The following is a 21,703-nucleotide window of genomic DNA, read 5'->3' as shown; positions in this document are numbered from 1 at the left end:
TTGGTGACTTCCATGGCTTCCAAATGTCAGGCAGTCGTCGGCAAAGGATTCTTTACAAAATATTAAAAATGAACATTTTATTTATGGTAAAGTTAATTTGTCCAATTACTTTTGAGTTTCTGAGGAAGCCTTGTAGAAAAATAGTTGCAATTCCTAAATGTTTCACAGGATATTTCTATTCAACCACTTTAATTAACGTGAAAGTCTCTACTTCAAATGCATCCCAGTTTCAGTTTCATTTTAAATTAAAAAAAAAAACAACATCATGCAAAGCCCAAATCACAAAGATTCGGTCACTGTCCAAATATTTCTGGACCCAAATGTAAGTGCACACATGCATGGCCTGGTGATCTTCATCTTCCTTCTATTATGGTTATCGCCGTCTACCTTGGATTCTAGAACAGGATCTGCAACCTTAGATCTCTAATCTACACAAAAACAGAGTGCAAACCCCCAAAAATCCGTAAAAAATTAATGTTTTATTATATGAAAAAAGTCACATAAAATACACATTACCAAGACTAAAAAGGAATCAATTCGGGGGACGGAAAAACAAACATGTAAACTGGACCTTAATGAAACATTAAGAGGTGGGTAGGCAATCAATATAATAAAGATATCTCCATTACAGCATAAAGTGCAAGTGCGTTAGTGCAAACCGGGGATACTGGCATCTTAAAAATTAACCACCCTATGCATAATTTCTCCCAACATCCCCCAATAGCAGCCCATACTAACAACTGCTATTATTGAATGCCAAAAAATAGTGACTGCTCTTATCCATAGTTCCTCCCTAAGGATCCCAGAACAAACAGCCCCAACACGTGTTTCGCGTTGGCTTCCTCCTTGACGGTCCCCTTCTTTGGCATTAACTCAAATCGCCGTGTTTGGAGGAAGAGAAATGCTGCCTATAACCCAAAGAACACTGCCCCCACTGTCAAGCATTGAGGTGGAAACATTATGTTTTATTTGTTTTTTTCTCTGCTAAGGGCACAGGACTACTTAACCACATCAATGGGAGAATGGATGGAGCCATGTACCAAAAATCCTGAGTGACAACTTCCTTCCCTCCGCCAGGACATTAAACAATGGGCCGTGGCTGGGTCTTCCAGCAAGACAATGACCCAAAACATACAGCCACGTCAACAAAGGATTGGCTCAAAAAGAAGCACATTAAGCTCAAGGAGTGGCCTAGCCAGTCGCCAGACCTTAATCTCATAGAAAACCTATGGAGGGAGTTGAAGCTCCGAGTTGCCAAGCGACAGCCTCAAAGTCTTAATGATTTAGAGATGATCTGCAAAGAGGAGTGGACCAAAATCCCTCCTGACAAGTGTGCAAACCTCATCTTCAACTACAAAACACGTCTGACTGCTGTGCTTGCCAACAAGGGATTTGCCACCAAGTATTAAGTCTTGTTTGCCAGAGTGAGCAAATACTTATTTATCACTGTAAAATGCAAATAAATTTATATAAAATTTATACAATGTGATTTTCTGGATTTTATTTTTGGTATTCTATCCCTCAATGTTAAGATTAACCTACCCTTAAAATTATAGTGTGTTCATGCCTTTGTCAGCAGGCAAACTTACATAATCAGATCAAATCATTATTTCCTTCACTGTGTATATATATATATATATATATATATATATATATATATATATATATATATACACACACACACATACATACATGCATATATACACATACACAGTACAGAAAAAAAAAAGTTTGGACACACCTCATTCAAAGAGTTTTCTTTATTTTCATGACTATGAAAATTGTAGATTCACTCTGAAGGCATCAAAATTATGAATTTACACATGTGAAATTATATAATTAACAAAAAAGTGTGAACCAGCTGAAAATACTGTATGTCTTATATTCTAGGTTCGTTCCTCAAAGTAGCCACCTTTTGCTTTGATTACTGCTTTGCACACTCTTGGCATTCTCTTGATGAGCTTCAAGAGGTAGTCACCGGAAATGGTTTTCACTTCACAGGTGTGCCCATTCAGGTTTAACCCCTTACCTACAATGGACGTAATATTCCGTCCATGTGACCCTGGACCTAATTCCCATGGACGGAATATTACGTCATAGCGATCAGCGGCGCCCACGTGGTGAGAGCCGCTGATCACGGCCGGGTGTCAGCTGATTATCACAGCTGACACCCGGCACAATGTGTCAGGGGCAGTCACGGACCGCCCCGACACGTTAACCCCTTGCACACTGCGATCAAACACGATTGCGGTGTACCGGGTGTTAAAGGGAAGCCTCGGCAGGGAGGGGGCTCCCTCCGTGCTTCCCTGAGCCCCCCACAGCAGCGCAATGTGCAGCGCTGCTGCGGGGGGCTCTTTCCTTGCAGGTCCCCGGATCCAAGATGGCAACGGGGACCTTCGGGGGCCTGCAGGGAGCTGGCTTCCTCAGTGCCTTCAAAGCGCAGGCATGAGGAAAGCCTGTGCAGTGCCTGTGACAGATCGCTGATCTGTAACAGTGATCTGTGACAGATCAGCGATCTGTCACAGGACAGTGATGTCCCACCTGGGACAATGTAATAAAATTTAAAAAAAAAGTAAAAATAATTTTTAAAAAATCGCTAAATTAAAAAAAATCCCAAATAAATTCATTTTTTGGAAATAAATAAAAAAAAAAAAAAACAATAAAAGTACACATATTTGGTATCGCTGCTTCCACAACGACCCGCCCAATAAAACTGTTCCATTACTTAACCCCTTTAGCGAACCCCTTAAAAAATAAAAAACGAAGCAAAAAATATTGATTTATTATCATACCGCCGAACAAAAAGTGCAATAACGCGCGATCAAAAAGACGCATATAAATATCCATGGTACCACTGAAAACGTCATCTTGTCCCACAAAAAACGAGCCGCCATACAGCGTCATCAGCAAAAAAATAAAAAAGTTATAGCTCACAGAATAAAGCGATGCAAAAATAATTATTTTTTATATAAAATTGTTTTCATTGCATAAAAGCGCCAAAACATAAAAAACGACATAAATTAGGTATTGCTGTAACCGTACTGACCCAAAGAATAAAAGCACTTTATCAATTTTACCGCAGGCGGAACGGTGTAAATGCACCCCCCAAAAGAAATTCATGAAACGCTGGTTTTTGTTCATTCTGGGTCTCAAAAATCGGAATAAAAAGCGATCAAAAGATGTCACGTGCCCGAAAATGGTACCAATAAAAACGTCAACTCGTCCCACAAAAAATTAGACTTCACATGACTCGGTGGGTCAAAATAGGAAAAAATTATAGCTCTCAATATGTAGTGATGCAAAAACTATTTTTACAATAAAAAGCGTCTTTTAGCGTGTGACAGCTGCCAAACATAAAAACCGCCATAAATAGTAAATCAAACCCCCCGTTATCACCCCCTTAGTTAGGGAAAAATAATAAAATTAAATGAAAATGTATTTATTTCCATTTTCCCATTAGGGTTAGGGCTAGGGCTAGAGTTAGGGCTGAGATTAGGGTTAGGGGTGTGTTGGGGTTAGGGTTGGAGTTATAATTGGGGGGTTTCCACTGTTTGGGCACATCAGGTGCTTTCCAAATGCAACATGGCATCTGATCTCAATTCCAGCCAATTCTGCGTTGAAAAAGTCAAATGGTGCTCCTTCCATTCCAAGCTCTGCCATGCACACAAACAGTGGTTTACCCCCACATATGGGGTATCAGCCTACTCAGGACAAATTGCAAAACAACTTTTGGGGTCCAATTTCTCCTGTTACCCTTAGGAAAATAAAAAATTGGGGGAAAAAATATCATTTTTGTGGAAAAAAATGATTTTTTTATTTTCACTCCCGGGAGTTATAAACTTCTGTGAAGCACTTGGGGGTTCAAAGTGCTCACCACACATCTAGATAAGTTCTGTGAGGGGTCTAGTTTCCAAAATGGGGTCACTTGTGGGGAGTTTCAATAGTTTAGGTACATCAGGGGCTCTCCAAACGCACATGACACCCGCAGACCATTCCATCAAAGTCTGCATTCCAAAACGTCACTACTTCCCTCCTGAGCCCCGATGTGTGCCCATACAGTAGTTTTCTCCCACATATGAGGTATCAGCGTACTCAGGACAAATTGGATAACAACTTTTGGGGTCCAATTTCTCCTGTTACCCTTGAAAAAATAAAAAAAATGGGGACTAAATTATCATGTTTGTGGAAAAAATATGATTTTTTTATTTTCATGCCCGGGCATTATAAACTTCTGTGAAGCCCTTGGAGGTTCAAAGTGCTCACCACACTTCTGAGCTCTGCCATGCGCCGAAACAGTGGTTCCCCCCCACATATCAGGTATCAGTGTACTCAGGACAAACTGCACAATAACTTTTGCAGTCCAATTTCTCCTGTTACCCTTGGTAAAATAAAAAAAAATTGAACCTGAAGTATTTTTTTTGTGAAAAAAAGTTAAATGTTCATTTTTTTTTTAAATATTCAAAAAAATTCCTGTGACGCACCTGAAGGGTTAATAAACTTCTTGAATGTGGTTTTGAGCACCTTAAGGGGTGCAGTTTTTAGAATGGTGTCACTTTTGGGTATTTTCTATCATATAGACCCCTCAAAGTGGCTTCAAATGTGATGTGGTCCGTAAAAATAAAATGGTGTTGCAAAAATGAGAAATCGCTGGTCAACTTTTAACCCTTATAACTTCCTAACAAAAAAAAATTTTGGTTCCAAAATTGTGCTGATGTAAAGTAAACATGTGGGAAATGTTATTTATTAAGTTTTTTTGTGTGCCGTATCTCTGTGATTTAAGGGCATACAAATTCAAAGGTGGAAAATTGCAAAATTTTCGCCAAATTTCCGTTTTTTTCACAAATAAACGCAAGTTATTTGAATGAAATTTTACCACTAACATGAAGTACAATATGTCACAAGAAAACAATGTCAGAATCACCGGGATCCATGGAAGCGTTCCAGAGTTATTACCTCATAAAGGGACAGTGGTCAGAATTGTAAAAATTGGCCCGGGAGTTAACATGCAAACCACCCTTGGTAGTGAAGGGGTTAATAAGTGGGATTTCTTGCCTTATAAACGGGGTTGGGACCATCAGTTGTGTTGTGCAGAAGTCTGGTGGATACACAGCTGACAGTCCTACTGAATAGACTATGAATTATATAATTCCACGTGTTACTTCATAGTTTTGATGCCTTCAGAGTGAATCTACAATTTTCATAGTCATGAAAATAAAGAAAACTCTTTGAATGAGAAAGTGTGTCCAAACTTTTGGTCTGTACTGTATGTGTATATATATATATATATATATATATTTTTTTTTTTTTTTTTGATTGATGTCCTAACCTAAATCTGGGAAGCTGTAGGCATTTAAGAGACTACCCGCCAATATATACATATCAGCGAGGAGTCTCTTAAAAGCCTACAGCTTGCCACATTTGGGTGAAGATATCAACCACACATCAATTTAGAAAAGATTGTTACATCATTTAAACAGGCATCAACCATCTGAATCTAACCTGGTCACTGGTCCAAAAGAGTTTAGAAACTTCTGCTAGCAAACTCTCATGTTGTTCAGATGACTGGAGAGCCCGGTGTCTGTGATTATTTTCTCTCATAATTAACTTGGTTGTAAAATAAGTCTCTTGGCATTTAGACCGAATATGCTTGAAGACATTGATTAATACAGTGATATGTCTGAAGCCTCACCCAAATCTGTTTCTACTCAAAGTATATATTGTAAAAGAAAAAAAAAGTAGGTGGTGAATTCACAATCTTTCTATAAAATTACGTGTGGTCTCAATGAACCCAATTTATTTAAAAACTGTTAGCTTAAAGGGCAAGGATGTCTGCAACAGACTAAGTCTCCATAGGGACATTTCATCATGCACACCTTAGGGAATGAAGAGAACCTGAAGGTAGTGGAGATGCATGATGCAAGTGTAATACTCCAAGTATAGTCAATGTGGGAGAAGAAAATGAGTTTAACCAGTTTAGAGGTACAAATTCTGCAAATAATATTGAGTAGCCTGCACTTACGATATTAACCCAGAAACAGATTGGTAAACTACTACCCCACCCTGTATTACATTGGCCCATCTTCCATATACTGTACTGTCTACTAGTAGAACACCTTTGCTAACTTGTAACTGGGCAGACAGTGTAGTGGGGTAAATCATACACACTCAGTGAGATTTCCTAATCTTTTCAATACTGATAAAATACCACAACTGCCTAAACCGTGAAAGAATCTAGTCTAACCTCATCTAAACTTCTAGAAGGACGAGGAGCGTTCTAAGTGCAGACCAGATACATTTCCCAAAGGCAAAGTTCAGAAGAACAGGTAGGTCTTGACTGGATTGAGATGCCGAGGTTACCCTTTCATACCCTTTGTAAAGTTTTCTTTAAAGTTTTGAGAGGATATTTCATTTTACCCTTTGTAAAGTTTGAGAATAATTTAAAGTTTCGTCAAATTTACTGCATATTACATTTTCCCATATGCATCCACTGAGAAGGAATACAAGAAGATGAAGTGTTCAATCTAGAGAACGTGTTGCATGGTCAGATGAGGCTGTAGCCTTTTAAATGGCTGCAATCTGTGCCATCTATGGACATAGACATATCAGGTCCATGATGTAGAACATCAATTTACTAGCAAAATCACCAGGTCGGCATCATAGAAAACACCAGTGACCCACCTTCATCTTCCTTGTGTGAAGTTTCTCCTCCTTTAGATGCTCACGCAGGATTTCCCGATGTGTCACCTCTTGTTCCTGGGCAAACTCACAGAGTGTGTATTTTCGCACAGAATTGTGATGCTGGGCCATTCCCAAGGAGCTACCACCCTGGCTTGGCACACTGGTGAATCCTTGGCGACGTGAGAAGTAATAGACAGTGACCTGGTCAAAACGGACATTCTTTTGTCTCAGAAGTTTCTGTCGCTTGAGGATGGATGTTGCTAAAATAAAATAAAAATACTTTAAATATATTTAAATATCTTTCAGAACATATCAAAATCATTGTCTATTCTTTCCTATCATTTCTCGATAAAATATATTTAAGAACCAGACAGCACTCTATTGGTTTTTAATCTATGGATTAATGTCTCAAAGAATGATGTGCACGGTTGACTATGAGAAAAGCATTCACATGACTGATGTGTAAAAAAAAAAAAGTAGGTAGGTTAAAGAACTGAGGTCAAACATTTATGGGAATAGTTTTGGTTTTGATATTCCAGAAGAGTCCGGCTTCGTACTCAAAATGGAGGATGAACAGTGAAATGGAGGATGAATAAATAGTGCTACTGACAGGTTCCACTGCTGGACTGGTGTAGTCACCAGACAATATACCATTCTAGAAATGAAGCATATCATCAATTTATTCTTCTTATACAGATCTTGTCCTTCATGGACATTATTGCTAGCTATCTTCCATTTTCTGTAGAAATATTATCATCCTTCCAAAGCCATCTATATGGGCATGTAGGTCACAGAAAGATTCATATCTTCAATCTGATATTTTATTCCAGAGATATACATGGTTTTCTTAATATGTAAATTAGCTGTTAAGATCTTTGTGCCGGGCATAGATCTTAACTTGAAAATCATCGAAACCGACACACAAGCAATTCGCTCATTCATCGGGTGATTGCCAGCCTTCTTAGACGAGCCGACAATCGGGACAAGAGTTAATAGGAACACTAGTTACAGGATTATCAATCCATCTAAATAGGCATTACGTTTATGAGAATAAAACAATCCGGTTACACCGCCCAATAGCATTCCCGAAAATAACATACGGATAAGTTCAGTGGTGGTAGGAGCATTAATGCTGTCACAGCTTTCAGCACTATCGCTGTTTGAGATCTCATCATCAGAATCTTTTGATGTAGAAATTGGTGAGCCAGCATCTACTTCTTCAAATTTTCTTTTCAGGCTTCTGTTCGTCACAGCATCCATTTGTTTCAGGGTTGCCTGACAGGAAGAAAAGATAGAAATGTGTAAGAAAGGTAAAACACAATGCACTGGAATGCTGGTAGTCTATATGGCTCCTTAAACACTTTATTTTTCGGACTTATTTTTAAGCCAACTAATTGGTGATGGACTAGGCAGCGTTGCTAGGTGCCTTTACAAATTACTGCATTGTCAACATCAAAGCCAAGCCTCTCAGCAGCTGAAAATGAAGCATCCTTATCAAGCTGGTCGGCAAATAGTAATTAACAGCTGGCACACAAAATGTCAGGGAACTGAAGGCACAGTACACATTTCCTGTCATGTATAGAAAGCATTTCCAGGAGATTGTGAGAAAGTCATGGGGGGGGGGCAAACTAAGCCACCGACAGATCCATCCTCAGTGCCTTATTAGCATCAATTATACGAAATCATGAAATAACAGCAGTCAGCCTAGACCTACAGTCTGCTATCCTACAGTCTAGGGTCACACTACCATATTTTCTCTCCACTCCAAGTGATCCGATTTTCTCAGATGTGGAGAAGATGAAAAAAAATATCCATTCTGTTATTCGGTGAAAATTGTACTTAACTTTGATGTCATCCAAGTGTGGTCCAATATTTTCAAAAGACCCAAAGACTTGAATGGCAGAATGCAATGATGCAAATTGGGCACGCAAGTTTTTTCCTCAGACAGACTTGGTCAAAGGAAAAATTGGCCATGTGCATGGCCCCATAGAAAACCATTGAATCTTCGTACAATCCAATGTTTTTTTGGATCGCAAATGGACCGAAAGTTTGGTCGCCTGCACGAGCCCATTGGGTTCCCATACACATTATTTTACTGTTGTCTCAATAATCGTTCGTCCGATACCTATTTCTCCCAACCTCTCGGCTGGGTTGTCCTGTTTTCTCTAGGAAAGATTTGCTGCCAACTTTACTACACCCTGAAAAAGAAATTATCGTCCGTTGAGGTAGGATCCTTTTCTTGCCACACATCTGTCCGTGGAGAAATGGGAAACCCCAATACGCATTAGAGGTTTGGCCGATCTACCCAATATTGGCGGGTTCATCTCACTTTATGCTAGTGTTTGCAGACCATTGAAGTGCGCCTACACCTTCTGATTTCAGACATCAAACAACCGTCAATTATCTATACACAGGACAATCCGAGATCGTTTAATGGCCTGTTCAGACAGGCCGACCACAAACCTATGCCCACAGAAATATTAATACAATCACTCTGTGCACACAGAATGTCCCATCAGCAGTAAATCTCATTTTAACACAATCACTTGTCTAAATGAGCTTATATAAGATGTAAGGGATAGACTGCCTAAAGGATGGGTATTATCTGGAAGGCGAGTCGTTTATCCATTGATTATTATAATGGAGGTGGTAATAACCACTAATCTGCATTTACATGGGTAGACTTCTACCCAGAATCAGAACCAATTAACAACATACAGTAATTATAAGGTTTGCACTTTTTTTTTTTTTTAAGACTCTTCTACACGGGCTAAAGCAAGTTGTTAGGCACAGATTTGCTGCAAATTCAATTATTGTACTTCTTAAGTTATTGCATTAACATTTTAAAACAAATGTTCACGCTAGGATTTCTAGACCAATTACATGTTTAGACATACAAATACTGCATAGTACCACAAATGTGCATGATGGTAATGATCCTGGGAACCAAATGGATAGCACATAATATAAAGGCATCCAGTAACTAATACTGAATACAAACTGGGTAGAGTAGCACTGGTATACGTGCAGGTCAATGAAAATTAGAGTGCATATTGAAAAGTCTCTAAATAAAGCCATCATTCTTGCTTTCCAATGATGCAGCTTTAGCGGAGTGCAGGCATTAGAAAATTTCCTACAAAGAATATTTTTGCAACTTCTTTCAGAATAATGTCAGCTTAACCCCCAAGGGTGGTTTGCATGTTATGACGGGGCCAATTTTTACAATTCTGACCACTGTCCCTTTATGAGGTACTAACTCTGGAACGCTTCCATGGATCCCGGTGATTCTGACACTGTTTTCTCATTACATATTGTACTTCATGTTAGTTGAAAATTTCATTGATACAACTTGCGTTTATTTGTGGAAAAAAATGGAAATTTGGTGAAAATTTTGAAAATTGTGCAATTTTCCAAATTTGAAATTTCATGCCCTTAAATCACAGAGATATGGCACACAAAATACTTAATAAGTTACATTTTCCACATGTTTACTTTACATCAGCATAATTTTAAAAACCAAATTTTTTTTTTGTTAGGAAGTTATAAGGGTTAAAAGTTGACCAGCGATTTCTCATTTTTACAACGCCATTGATTTTTAAGGACCATATCACATTTGAAGTCACTTTGAGGGGTCTATATGGTAGAAAATACCCAAAAGTGACACCATTCTAAAAACTGCACCCATCAAGGTGCTCAAAACCACATTCAAGAAGTTTATTAACCCTTCAGGTGCTTCACAATAATTTTTTGAATGTTTAAAAAAAAAAAAAATTATTAACATTTAACTTTTTTTACAAAATAATTACTTCAGGTCCAGTTTTTTCATTTTACCAAAGGTAACAGGAGAAATTGGACGGCAAAAGTTATTGTGCAATTTGTCCTGAGTACGCTGATACCTGATATGTGGGGGGGGAACCACTGTTTTGGCTCATGGCAGAGCTCGGAAGGAAAGGAGCGCCGTTTGACTTTTTCAACGTAAAATTGGCTGGAATTGAGATTGGATGCCATGTTGCGTTTGGAGAGCCCCAGATGTGCTTAAACAGTGGAAACCCACCACAAGTGACCCCATTTTGGAAACTAGACCCCCCAAGGAACTTATCTAGATGTATGGTGAGCACTTTGAACCCCCAAGTGCTTCACAGAAGTTTGTAACGTAGAGCCATAAAAATAAAATCATTTTTTTCCACAAAAATTATTTTTTGCCCCCAATGTTTTTATTTTGCCAAGGGTAATAGGAAAAATTGGACGCCAAAAGTTGTTGTGCAATTTCTTCTGTGTAGGCGGATACCCCATATGTGGGGGTAAACCACTGTTTGGACGCATGGCAGAGCTTGGAAGGGAAGGAGCACCGCTTGACTTTTTCAATGCAAAATTGGCTGGAGTCGAGATCAGACACCATGTTGCATTTGAAGAGCCCCTGATGTACCTGAACAGTGGAAACCCCCCAATTCTAACCCCAACACACCCCTAACCCCAACCCTAGCCCTAATGGGAAAATGGAAATAAACACTTTTTTTTAATTTTATTATTTTTCCCTAACTAAGGGGGTGATAAAGGGGGGTTTGATTTACTATTTAGAGCGGGTTTTTATGTTTGGCAGCTGTGACACGCTAAAAGACGCTTTTTACTGGAAAAAATTGTATTTGCATCATCACATTTTGAGAGCTATACTTTTTCCATACTTTGGCCCACAGAGTCATGTGAGGTCTTATTTTTGCGGGACGAGTTGGCGTTTTTATTGGTACCATTGTCGGGCACCTGACATTTTTTGATCGCTTTTTAGGACGCAGAATGAACCCAAACCAGAAATTCATGAATTTCTTTTTATTGGGGGGGGGGGGGGGGGGGGGGAGTTTACACAGTTCAGCGCGTGGTAAAATTGATAAAGCAGTTTTATTCTTCGGGTTAGTACGATTACAGCGATACCTCATTTATATAATTTTTTTATGTTTTGGCGCTTTATACAATAAAAACAATTTTATATAAAAAATTAATTTTGCATCGCTTTATTCTGCGAGCTACAACTTTTTTTAGTTTTTCGCGGATGACGCTGTATGGCGGCTCGTTTTTTTGCGGGACAAGATGACGTTTGCAGCGTTACCATGTTTATTTATATGTCTTTTTTATTGCGTTATTGCACTTTTTGTTCGGCAGTAAGATGATAAAGCATTGTTTTTTGCCTTTTTTTTAAGGGGTTCACTAAAGGGGTTAACTAGTGGGACAGTTTTATAGGGAGGGCCGTTACGGACACGGCAATACTAAATATGTGTACTTTTATTGCTTTTTTATTGTTTACAAAAAAAAAGAATTTATTAAGAAACGTATTTATTAATTTTGAAAAAATTATTTTTAAACTTTTTTTTTTTTTTTACTTTATTGCATTGTCCCAGGGTGGGACATAGTAACAGTTTTGAAGGCTGATGGAAGACCTTATGTCCATCTAGTTCAGCCTATTTTTAGTGCAGCTGTTCTGCATTGTTGATCCTGGAGAAGGCAAAAAAAAACCACAGAGTAGAAGCCAATTTTCTCCATAGGGAAAAAAATTCCTTCCCCTAAGCTGGGTCAACCATCTACCTATAATATTATGTTATTCGTAACCTTCTATACTGTTACTCACAAGAAAAGCATCCATTCCTTTCTTAAATTCATTCAGTGAGTTGGCCATCACCACTTCCTCAGGAAGAGAATTCCAGGGCCTCACTGCTCTTACCGTGAAGAACCCTCTTCTATGCTGGTGCAGAAATTGTCTTTCCTCCAAACGAAGAGAATGCCCCCTTGTTCTTGTCACAGTCCTTGGTACAAACAGTTCATTGGAGAGATCTCTGTATTGCCCTCTGATATACTTGTACATATATATTAGGTCTCCCCTAAGTCTTCTCTTTTCTAGAGTAAATAGACCTAATTTTGATAACCTTTCTGGGTATTGTAGTGAACCAACTCCATTTATCATTTTAGTAGCCCGCCTTTGAACCCTTTCAAGTTCAGTAATGTCTTTCTTGAGCACCGGTGTCCAAAATTGCACACAATACTCCAAGTGTGGTCTGACGAGTGATTTGTACAGAGGGAGAATTATGTTTTCATCTCGTGTCCCCAGACCTCTTCTGATGCATCCCATGACCCTATTTGCTTTGGTGGCAGCTGCCTGACACTGGGCACTCCAATTTAGCTTTTTATTGACTAAGATGCCTAAGTCTTTTTCCATGTCTGATTTCCCCAGCAGTTTCCCATTTAGTAAGCAATTGTAGCATCTGTTTCTCCTTCCCATGTGCATAACCTTACACTTATCTGTGTTAAACCTCATTTGCCATTTTTCAGCCCAATTCTCCAATTTACTCAAATCTGTCTGTAGTTGCAAACTGTCCTCCTTTGTTTTAACTACCTTACATAGTTTTGTATCATCTGCAAATACTGATATTTTACTGTGTAAGCCATCCACTAGATCATTAATAAATATATTAAATAGTAGGGGGCCCAATACAGAACCCTGTGGTCCCCACTAGTAACCCAGGCCCAATCTGAGTATGCACCATTAATAACCACTCTTTGTTTTCTATCACTAAGCCAGCTACCTACCCATCTACACATATTTTCCCCTAGCCCAAGCTTTCTCATCTTACTTACCAATCTTTTATGTGGGACAGTGTCAAATGCTTTAGAGAAGTCGAGATAAATGACATCCAATGATTCTCCTTGGTCCATTTGAGAGCTTACATCCTCATAGAATGATCAGGTTAGTTTGACAGGAGCGATCCTTCATAAATCCATGTTGATATGGAGTTAAACAATTATTAACATTGAGATATTCCATAATGCCCTTAGAAACCCTTCAAAAGTTTTACCCACAACAGATGTTAAGCTTACCGGCCTATAGTTTCCAGGTTCCCTTTTATACCCCTTTTTGAATATTGGTACCACATTTGCTTGCCGACAATCAAAAGGAACAGACCCTGTTTCTATAGAGTCTTTAAATATAAGGAATAGAGGCCTGTCTATCACATTACTTAACTCCCTTAATACCCGAGGGTGAATGCCATCAGGGCCTGGAGATTTGTCAATTTTAATCTTACTAAGGCGGTTCTGCACTTCTTCCTGGGTTAGGCAGGTAATACTTAATGGGGAGTTTACATTATCACTCTGCATTTCCCCTGGCAAATCCTTTTCCTGTGTGAACACTGTTGAGAAAAAAGTATTTAAAACATTTGCTTTTCCCACATCGCTCTCTATGATTTCACCCTCATTGTTCTTTAAAGGGCCGACACCATCAATTTTAATCTTTTTACTGTTTATATAATTAATGAATAGTTTGGGGTTTGTTTTACTTTCCTTAGCAATGAGTCTCTCAGTTTCCACTTTTGCTAAATGTATTTGTTTTTTACACATTTTATTTTTTTCTCTATAACTTTTTAATGCTTCTTCATTGCCTTCTTGTTTTAGCTTCTCAAATGCCTTGTTCTTGTTATTTATTGCCCTTTTTACATCCTTGTTTAGCCACATCTCCTGTTACTAGCCCTTTTATTTCTGTACGGTATGGCTAGCTCGCAGTGGGTGTGTAAAACTGATTTAAATATTTCCGATTTATTTTCTGTGCTCCTATTTTTGAGGACATCGTCCCAATCAGTTCGGCGAAGGTCCTCTCTAAGCTGATCAAACTTTGCTTTCCTGAAATTCAGCGTTTTTGTAACCCCCTTCCAGGGCACCTTACTGAAGGACAAGTGGAATTGTATTATATTGTGGTCACTGTTCCCTAGGTGCCCATCGACTCATACTTCTGTTATTCTATCTGGCCTGTTGCTTAAAATTAAGTCCAGAAGGGCTGTCCCTCTAGTTGGGCCCTGCACAAGTTGTGACAGATAATTATCCTTGCTCACTGACAGAAATTGGTTTCCTTTCTGAGATACGCAGGTTTCAGTTTCCCAGTCTATGTCGGGGTAGTTGACGTCCCCCATAATAATCACCTCATTGTGATTTGCTGCTTTGTCTATTTGTTTCAATAATACATTTTCAGTGGTTTCTGTTATATTTGGTGGCTTATAACAAACCCCTATGAGGATTTTATTACTTTTCTCTCCTTGTATCTCCACCCAGAGAGACTCCACCTCTTCATTTCCCTCTTGTATATCTTCTCTTAGTGTGGGCTTTAAAGTGGACTTTATATATAGACAGACTCCACCCCCTTTCCTTTTTTACGATCCCTCCTAAACAAATCATATCCTTGCAAGTTAGCCGCCCAGTCATAGCTGTCATCTAACCATGTCTCAGTTATTCCTACTATGTCGTATTTTTCCTCATACATTACCAACTCCAGATCTTCAATCTTATTGGTCAGGCTTCTTGCTTTGGTCAGCATGCAGGAAAGAAGTTTAGCTTCCTTTTTCTTAGCTTCCTTCTGAGTACCCTGTCTTGGGTCCTCTTTACCACATCTAGTATCCTTTATTAGTTTGTCCTTCTGCTGCATGTTCTTGTCTGCTGTTTTTCCTCCCATCCCCTCTTCTTCTAGTTTAAAGCCCTCCTGATGAGTGTGGCAAGTCTTCTGGCGAATGTGTGTTTCCCAGGTTTTGTGAGGTGTATCCCATCTCTTGCGAGAAGTCCATCGTAGAGGTAATTCACTCCATGGTCTAAGAATCCAAATCCTTGCTGCCTGCACCACCGTCGTAGCCAGTTGTTCACCTCTATTATCCTATTCCATCTTCTGATGCCATGGCCATCGACTGGGAGGATTGATGAGAAAACAACCTGTACGTTCCGTTCCTTTATTTTCTTCCCCAGAATTTCAAAGTCTTCGCAGATAGTTGGTAGGTCATTTCTTGCCGTGTCGTTTGTGCCTACATGTATCAGTAGGAAAGGGTAGTCGTCCTTGGATTTGAGGATAGTTGGTATCCTGTTGGCCCCATCCTTGATTTTTGCTCCTGGGAGGCAGCATACTTCTCGTGCGGTTATGTCCGGCCTGCAGATAGTTGCCTCCGTGCCTCTTAGTAGTGAGTCACCCATAACTACCACTCTTCTTTTCTTTCCAGACGCACTGCTTGTTGCTCGTGAGTGTTTTTGAGTGTCATTTGTTTCCGCTTTTGTTGACGGAGTAACTTCTTTTGTTGATAGTGTGTCTTCTCTTGTAGATACGGTATCGTCCTGAGCTGTGCCATTTTCGTTCTCCAGCATGAGGGCTTTATATTGGTTGCTAAGCTGTGTGGGTGGTGATGACCACTTGATCTGTTTGCTTCTTTTCGTCACATGGCTCCACTTTTCAGCCTCTGTATGTGCTCTGAAGCTTTTCTCACTTTCCGTTTCCTGAATGGTTGCTTCTGCTTTATCCAAGAAGTCCTCATGTTCTTTAAGAACCTTCAATGTTGCTAATCTTTCTTCCAGTCCCTGCACCTTTTCCTCTAAGAGAGCAACAAGTTTGCACTTCTGACAGGTAAAGTTGAGTTTTTGGGCATGAAGATCCGTAAACATGTAGCATGTGTTGCAGGTGACCATGTGGATTTTCTTCTCTTCCATTACTATTTAGTGTCAGATCACTGATCTGACACTTTGCACAGCACTGTGTCAGATCAGTGATCTGACAGGCAGTGAAGCCGGCTTCTCAAAGCCTGTTCTCAGCAGGCACTGAGAAGCCACCTCCCTGCAGCACCCGGAAGGCCCCCCGTGGCCATTTTGGATCCGGGGGCCTGCAGGGAGGAGGCCCTCGGAACAACGCAAGCACATTGCATTGTTCTGAGGGTCTCAGGGAAGCACGCAGGGAGCCCCGTCCCCGCGTGATTCTTGCCTATGCCCCCGGAACACTGCGATCATATTTGATCGCAGTGTGCCAGGGGTTTGGTGACGGGAGCAGTCCGTGACCACTCCTGGTACATAGTGCCGGGTGTTAGATGTGATAGTCAGGTGACACCCAGCTGCGATCAGCGGCGCTTCCCCCGTGAGCGCCGCTGATCGATGATGACGTACTATCCCGTCCTTGGGAATTAAGTCCCAGGGCACATGGACGGGATAGTACGTCATCTGTCAGAAAGGGGTTAAAGGTAATCTGTCAGTAGAATTCCACCACCCAAACTATTTACATGAGCATTTAGCTCTTCCAAAGACAAGTCCAAAATACCTTTTACATGGCCAGTCCATTCCTCCATTACTGAGAAATCAGCGATTGATTTAATATGCAAATGAGGCTGAGGAACTGATGCCTGTCACTCCAACTCTATTCCCCACCATATGCTACCGCCTCCTGCTTGACTGATGGCTCCTTTGCTTGACGGGGAATAGACCTAGAGTGTCAGAGGTTTCAGTTTTACAAATAGCTCTTAAGCCTTATTTGCAGGTCAATTCAAACACTGATTTCTCAGTAATGGAGGAACGGAAAGGCCTCGTAAAGGTATAGCTGGACTTGTCTTTGAAAGAGCTAGCTTGGGTGGGTGTGAAATCATGCTGTTAGATTCCCTTGAATGTCAATAATCAATTAGTCTGAATATAGACTAGGGCCTTTTACACACTTCAGTTTTTTGTGATCAGTTGAAATCCGCCAAAGATGAAAAAAAACGGATCAGTTTCCGTTTTGGAACAAACGGATGTCAGCGGACCGTTTTTTGGACGGATCCGCCAAAGTCGCAATATTATATATTAGTTATAATTAGTTCTAATGAGGAAGAGAACCAACTAATTGTTGCAAATTTTCGGCAGAACGCCTGTAAACCCACATGTATAGACAACCATAACCCCAAACTAGTTTTTTAATTGAATTTATTGATCTAATTTCTTTGGTTTTGCTGTAGTTTCTTGTACTTTGTACAGAGGCAGGTGTATGAACAGTCAGGCCTGGGTTTTGCTCTGCCCTTATCTATATAGAGGTTGGCTTACACAAAGTGAAATTCTAATACTAGAGATATGACCATTTTGATTGGGTGCACCTTATTGTGGTGGTATGGATTTTATGTTTTTCTTATCAAAATAGTGTTAATTAAGTACTTCATGTTATTTAGATGTACTATTACTAAGTACCTACTATGGGGTATATGCAGATTTGTTTTTTTCTTGGGTTTTTACATATGTAATCTAAATTGTAACAGTACAATCACTTTCTGCCCCTTTAATGGCGATGCCTGGTCCCTTGCCGATTTATGTCTTCCAGCCTCCGGTAATGATATGTAATGTTACCGCTACATCCAAATATAGACTGCAACGATCACGTGTGGTGACACCATTGTTGTAGGAAAAATTGAGGAGCAAGAAGTGCAATAGGGTCTTATCTGATGAAAAAGGACAAGAAGGTGTCGGGAACTGCTCACCTGGTTTAGTTGTGTATCACGCAACAAATATCAAGCTTAAATTTATCAGCTGCTGCAGTCCCATGGGTTAAAAAGACATTGAAATGCCTGAAGAGAACCAATAAATGGGTCGTCTGCATTGTTGATGGAGATCTGAAAGTAGACTTGAGGTAATTTCATTTTCAATGCAACACGTTTCGAAGTCTTCAGACTTCATCAAGATTTAACCATATACCATATCAATGTTATATAATGTAGGTTGAAAAAAAAGACTCCGCTCCATCAAGTTCAACCTTTCTCCACCAATTATGATGCACCAGGAGAACTGATCAGTCACGGCTTACAGTATAAAGAAAGAGAACAATCTGAGGATATGTGTATATAGACAGAGTAATAAATGGTGCACACAGTCACTGGCGTAGCGTGGGGGGGGGCGGTCCGCCCCAGGCGGCATGTGTGTGGGGGCGGCGCGGCAGCAGCAATTCCACCCTGCAGTGCAGCGGCGGGCAGGGAGCGATGCGATCACGGCAGCTCCGCTGCCTGCAAGAGTGAATAGCAGGAGCGGAGCGGCAAGGGTCCGTCCTGCTTCCTGCCCGGAGGCCGCGCTTCCTGTTTCACACAGAGGAGCGCCGCTGAATGACGTCATCATTCAGCGGCCGCTGCTGTGTGAGGGAGGAAGCGCGGGCGATGCTGCGGACAGGTGAGAGGAGAGAGGTGGTGTCTTGTGTGTATGTATGTGTGTATGTATGTATGTATGTCTGTGTGTGTGTATGTCTGTGTGTATGATGGAGCAGGCAATGATGGGAGTGATGGTCTAGAAGGCAATGATGGGGTGATGGAGCAGGCAATGATGGGGTGATGGAGCAGGCAATGATGGGGTGATGGAGCAGGCAATGAGGGGAGTGATGGAGCAGGCAATGATGGGGGTGATGGAGCAGGCAATGATGGGATGATGGAGCAGGCAATGATGGGGGTGATGGAGCAGGCAATGATGGGGTGATGGAGCAGGCAATGATGAGGTGATGGAGCAGACAATGATGGGGGTGATGGAGCAGGCAATGATAGGGGTGATGGAGCAGGCAATGATGGGGTGATGGAGCAGACAATGATGGGGTGATTGAGCAGACAATGATGGGGTGATGGAGCAGGCAATGAAGGGGGTGATGGAGCAGACAATGATGGGGTGATGGAGCAGGCAATGATGGGGGTGATGGAGCAGGCAATGATGGGGGTGATGGAGCAGGCAATGATGGGGGTGATGGAGCAGGCAATGATGGGGGTGATGGAGCAGGCAATGATGGGGTGATGGAGCAGGCAATGATGGGGTGATGGAGCAGGCAATGATGGGGGTGATGGAGCAGGCAATGATGGGGGTGATGGAGCAGGCAATGATGGGGGTGATGGAGCAGGCAATGATGGGGGTGATGGAGCAGGCAATGATGGGGGTGATGGAGCAGGCAATGATGGGGGTGATGGAGCAGGCAATGATGGGGGTGATGGAGCAGGCAATGATGGGGTGATGGAGCAGACAATGATAGGGTGATGGAGCAGGCAATGATGGGGGTGATGGAGCAGGCAATGATGGGGGTGATGGAGCAGGCAATGATGGGGGTGATGGAGCAGGCAATGATGGGGGTGATGGAGCAGGCAATGATGGGGTGATGGAGCAGGCAATGATGAGGTGATGGAGCAGACAATGATGGGGTGATGGAGCAGGCAATGATAGGGGTGATGGAGCAGGCAATGATGGGGTGATGGAGCAGACAATGATGGGGTGATTGAGCAGACAATGATGGGGTGATGGAGCAGGCAATGAAGGGGTGATGGAGCAGGCAGTGATGGAGCAGGCAATGATGGGGGTGATGGAGCAGGCAATGATGGGGTGATGGAGCAGGCAGTGATGGAGCAGGCAATGATGGTGGTGATGGAGCAGGCAATGATGGGGGTGATGGAGCAGGCAATGATGGGGTGATGGAGCAGACAATGATGGGGTGATGGAGCAGGCAATGATGGGGTGATGGAGCAGGCAATGATGGGGGTGATGGAGCAGACAATGATGGGGTGATGGAGCAGACAATGATGGGGTGATGGAGCAGGCAATGATAGGGTGATGGAGCAGGCAATGATGGGGGTGATGGAGCAGGCAATGATGGGGGTGATGGAGCAGGCAATGATGGGGGTGATGGAGCAGGCAATGATGGGGTGATGGAGCAGGCAATGATGAGGTGATGGAGCAGGCAATGATGGAGCAGGCAATGATGGGGGTGATGGAGTAGGCAATGATGGGGTGATGGAGCAAACAATGATGGGGTGATGGAGCAGGCAATGATAGGGTGATGGAGCAGGCAATGATGGGGTGATGGAGCAGACAATGATGGGGTGATGGAGCAGGCAATGATGGGGTGATGGAGCAGGCAATGATGGGGGTGATGGAGCAGGAAATGATGGGGGTGATGGAGCAGGCAATGATGGGGTGATGGAGCAGGCAATGATGAGGTGATGGAGCAGGCAATGATGGGGTGATGGAGCAGGCAGTGATGGAGCAGGCAATGATGGGGGTGATGGAGCAGGCAATGATGGGGGTGATGGAGCAGGCAATGATGGGGTGATGGAGCAGGCAATGAGGGGAGTGATGGAGCAGACAATGATGGGGTGATGGAGCAGGCAATTATGGGGTGATGGAGCAGACAATGATGGGGGTGATGGAGCAGGCAGTGATGGGGTGATGGAGCAGGCAATGAGGGGAGTGATGGGGGTGATGGAGCAGGCAGTGATGGGGTGATGGAGAAGGCAGTGATAGGGTGATGGAGCAGGCAATGATGGGGGTGATGGAGCAGGCAATGATGGGGTGATGGAGCAGGCAATGAGGGGAGTGATGGGGGTGATGGAGCAGGCAATGATGGGGTGATGGAGCAGGCAATGAGGGGAGTGATGGGGTGATGGAGCAGGCAGTGATGGGGTGATGGAGAAGGCAGTGATAGGGTGATGGAGCAGGCAATGATGGGGGTGATGGAGCAGGCAATGATGGGGTGATGGAGCAGGCAATGAGGGGAGTGATGGGGGTGATGGAGCAGGCAATGATGGGGTGATGGAGCAGGCAATGAGGGGAGTGATGGGGTGATGGAGCAGGCAGTGATGGGGTGATGGAGAAGGCAGTGATAGGGTGATGGAGCAGGCAATGATGGGGGTGATGGAGCAGGCAATGATGGGGTGATGGAGCAGGCAATGAGGGGAGTGATGGGGGTGATGGAGCAGGCAATGATGGGGGTGATGGAGCAGACAATTATGGGAGTGATGGAGCAGGCAGTGATGGGGTGATGGAGCAGACAATGATGGGAGTGATGGGGTGATGGAGCAGGCAATGATGGGGGTGATGGAGCAGGCAGTGATGGGGTGATGGAGAAGGCAGTGATGGGGTGATGGAGCAGGCAATGATGGGGGTGATGGAGCAGGCAATGATGGGGTGATGGAGCAGGCAATGAGGGGAGTGATGGGGGTGATGGAGCAGGCAATGAAGGGGGTGATGGAGCAGGCAATGATGGGGGTGATGGAGCAGGCAATGATGGGGGTGATGGAGCAGGCAATGATGGGGGTGATGGAGCAGGCAGTGATGGGGTGATGGAGAAGGCAGTGATGGGGTGATGGAGCAGGCAATGATGGGGTGATGGAGCAGGCAATGATGGGAGTGATGGGGTGATGGAGCAGGCAATGATGGGAGTGATGGGGAGAAGGCACAGTGATGGGGTGATGGAGAAGGCAGTGATGGGGAGAAG

At 42.4% G+C, this 21,703-nt stretch overlaps 1 protein-coding gene across 7 annotated transcripts in view; it reads right to left on the bottom strand.

Moving 5' to 3' along the window:
* Positions 1–21,703, bottom strand: part of CSRNP2 (cysteine and serine rich nuclear protein 2) — an 87,281-nt gene that overhangs the window by 4,435 nt on the left and 61,143 nt on the right. For all 7 annotated transcript variants that reach the window (XM_073576743.1, XM_073576746.1, XM_073576747.1 and 4 more), the window contains 2 exons: positions 7,779–7,953; positions 6,679–6,938 (listed from right to left, as the gene is read on the bottom strand). In XM_073576743.1, coding sequence (XP_073432844.1) covers positions 6,679–6,938; positions 7,779–7,953 — 435 coding nt within the window. The remainder of the gene's footprint in view (positions 1–6,678; positions 6,939–7,778; positions 7,954–21,703) is intronic.

Source organism: Dendrobates tinctorius, unplaced genomic scaffold (assembly GCF_039654945.1).
Source record: "Dendrobates tinctorius isolate UK_male_01 unplaced genomic scaffold, ASM3965494v1 ptg000051l, whole genome shotgun sequence".
NCBI classification, from domain to species: Eukaryota; Metazoa; Chordata; class Amphibia; order Anura; family Dendrobatidae; genus Dendrobates; species Dendrobates tinctorius.
Note: the sequence above shows the minus strand (reverse complement) of the source record. Positions and strands in the feature narration are given on the sequence as shown.